The 3345-nt window shown below is 42.0% G+C and overlaps 1 protein-coding gene across 1 annotated transcript; it reads left to right on the top strand.

Moving 5' to 3' along the window:
• Window positions 1-1289: 1289 nt before the first annotated feature.
• Window positions 1290-3152, top strand: LOC102311177 (aflatoxin B1 aldehyde reductase member 4; the record flags this gene model as incomplete). Its single annotated transcript, XM_005953496.3, is given in 4 exon segments — window positions 1290-1794; window positions 2355-2542; window positions 2675-2779; window positions 3056-3152. Coding segments are annotated over 4 exon segments (682 nt in total), but the record flags the coding sequence as incomplete, so codon positions are not given.
• Window positions 3153-3345: the final 193 nt, after the last annotated feature.

The following is a 3345-nucleotide window of genomic DNA, read 5'->3' as shown; positions in this document are numbered from 1 at the left end:
GGGGGGGCTCACAGGGAGCCATCTATTATTCAAAGCGTCAGCAGCCCCTGCAAGACACCCTGCAGCCACCGGCACAGTGCGATCATAGTAAGAGCTTTTCTCTCTCATGACTGACAACTTTCAAACTTTCTCTGGACAGTGTCACCATGTCTCCACGGGACTTGTGATGTGTGCGTTAATGTGTTATGATGATAGGTGGTTAAATGCCTTAAAGACAAAATGATCACATTACCCACGTGCACAGAAAATTGTTTTATTATACGTATAATATTTGCAGATTGAGCGAGCAGGAGCGCATTTGCACGACATAAGATGCGCGTTCATTACAGCCACGGACGTGCCTGAAAACGAAGTCACATAGCCTACCATCATGAGTAGAGGATGTTGAAGGTTGTTGAGGTAAGGGAAGCAGCTAGCGGTCACACTGCAGGGCAAACAGCTGATGGGGCGGTCAAAGGGTCAGCAGCCAGGCCTGCTGCTTTCTAAACAAAGCTTTCATAGCATGTATGTGTTCATGACCCGAAAAAGTCCGGGGTCAGAGATGGTACGTGCAGCCTCTGGGGCTACAAGCTATATAAAAACATGCTGTTTCAATTAGGCAGAGCTCATCTATGAAGTCTGTCAAAACTGGGACGGGTTCTCATTCTTCCTCTCCAACAACCAAAACGAATCTAATATTAAATGACTCTGCTTATGTTTATTTCAGGGACGTAACTTGTCCAGGATATATCTGTTGTTGACCGTGAAGAAAACACCGATATCTAAAATAAACAAATTGCGCAGATGCAAAGATTTGATTTAAATGTTGTTTTTCCATTAAAAGTCACAGAGAACAGAATAGACCCTGGTCCTGAGATCCTTATAGGCACGAAAGCCAGACAAATATTTGTCTGGTGATATGACTTGTTACTAAAATACTGAAGACGGCAACTAATGCGATCTGGAGACACTGTGCACGTCTTGCATATCCTAATGTGCGTTTATCTAATTACACCACAGCAAGTGGTGTTTCAGTAATTGCAGTTTCTTTTGAGACTGGGGGAAAACAGTCTGGGTACATTTGAGTATGTCAGAGTCCTAGGCCAAGATGTGGGTTAAGCCAGTCTTGAAGTGGCACATTTGGAAAACAAATATATATAAAGATGCACCGAAAAACCAAAAACTACACTCATTATATCTCATTTTATCTGACTGTTTATATCAGCTTACCTGATTGACACAAAAGAATGGACGGTAATTTGCTGACACCTTGTGGTCTAAGTTAAAACTTACACAGTATGACAAGTCCTGTTAATATTAACCAAAAAACAACAACAGGAAGTAGTTAGAAAAGGCGAACTTTGCACTGCCTGAACTACAGCCAAGAAAAGCGGCCTAATAAAAGCTGTACTAATTGATCATCTGAACAGCACTCTCCGCTTTAAACGGTTTAAGGAACTTTACGACGCTCCCTTAACATACGACCTTTGCCCTCTGTCGCCTGATCGCAGTGCTATAGTAGCATGCTCTGGGTAATAACACGACCTCTGTGCACACTCCGACAGAGTAAGGCTATCAAAGACGTGCTTGTACATTTGCCGAAGTGTGTGGCTCGCAGAAACATGTCGTCTCCGGCTAAAAAGCCGGTGTCCTTACTGGGAACTATGGGCTTCGGGGGGCGAGCAGACGCCGAGCAGAGCCTGGAAATGGTGAAGGCTTTCCTGGACAGAGGACACAACCAGGTGGACACAGCCTTCATGTACGTCGATGGGAAGTCAGAGACCATCATTGGAGGCATGAATCTCCCCAAAACAGGTATTTTATAAGCACACAGTAATGCTGCATGTTCCTAGCGTGCTAACAACAACCGGGTAACCAACCAACGTGCCTGTTGGTTTCCCCACCTTGAATTGTGGGTAACCAACTTTGTTTATAAAGCATACAACAAACATCGACCAGGGTGCTGCACAACATCAAACATATGTTAATGAAGCCATTAAAACACGTTTTTAAAAAGTTTTTTTTTTTAAACCACTTCTGATTGTCTCAAAACTAAAAAGAAGGTTTTGGAGCTGCTTAGTCGAGGTCCATAGCCTTGACTTGTATATCAAATTGAAATACTTTGGTGTGACCTCATTCTTGGTCTCGTTAAAGTTTTGTTTTTGTGTGTGTGTGTGTGTGTGTGTGTGTGTGTTGTTGTTTTTTTTTTTAAATGAAGGCCATACAGCTTTGATGTCACTGAAACATTCTAGCAATAATGAATCCAAAGTTTAAGTGCTGCAATAAGAGCCTGGCTAGCTTTCAGTGTCAGTCTGTCTCACAGACACTGAAGGAGCTGTGCTGTTTTAACCTGACTACTTCTCACTCATTCACAGTAAGCATAGCTACCAAGGCCAATCCCTGGGATGGAAAGACGCTGAAGCCAGAGAGCGTGCGCTCCCAGCTGGAAACCTCCCTTCAGAGGTTGCGGACAGACTGTGTGGACCTTTTCTACCTCCATGCCCCTGACCACCAAAACCCTATCGAGGATACTCTCAGAGCCTGCAATGACCTCCACAAAGAGGTTAGCAGACCAGGGAATATATAAACATATAGCTAAATAACTTGCTTTAACATAACAGGAAAAAAATAACTTTATTGTCCATCTGTAGTCCTGAGATGTTTTAATACTAAATGGAAAGTATCAACTCCCCAGGGAAAATTCAAGGAGCTCGGCCTTTCAAACTATGTATCCTGGGAAGTGGCTGAAATAGTATGCATCTGCAGGCACAACAACTGGATAGTTCCCACTGTTTATCAGGTAATATATCCTGTTCTAAGGATATTTAACTTTTATCTAAATTCAGTAGCCTGATCCTATAATAATCAGACTACTATCAGACAGGAGGGCCATACTAGCCATCTTGTGTTGAATGAGAGTAAACTTTCACACTTCTTCATCTCTGTGGTTTTTGTTCAGCAAATCACTGAAGATTTAATCTTTCATTAGGTGTTGTAGACTGAACATTTATATGTCTGCTATACTGTTACTTGTTTTTCACCTGTTTCTAATTCAGATTCTTCCAATCTTTCACAGGGAATGTACAATGCCACAACAAGACAGGTGGAAACAGAGTTGCTGCCATGTCTGAGATACTATGGAATGCGATTCTATGCATACAATCCTCTGGCAGGTAGTCTTTCATGGTACACCTTGCAGTTCCATTTTAAAAAGTTTTATTCAAAAGAAAGCACTTGTGATTGTGAAAAAGATGTCACTTAATGTGGAGGGATAAAAGCTATCCTCGAGTTATCCCAAAATGAATATATTATATTAAAATATGTTCCATACATGCATTCATGTCCCCCTGGAGATGGATTTTATTC

Source organism: Haplochromis burtoni, unplaced genomic scaffold (assembly GCF_018398535.1).
Source record: "Haplochromis burtoni strain Fernald_Lab_line unplaced genomic scaffold, NCSU_Asbu1 Contig_4766, whole genome shotgun sequence".
Lineage (NCBI taxonomy): Eukaryota > Metazoa > Chordata > Actinopteri > Cichliformes > Cichlidae > Haplochromis > Haplochromis burtoni.
The sequence above is the reverse complement of the archived record's forward strand: the minus strand, read 5'-3'. Positions and strand labels throughout refer to the sequence as shown.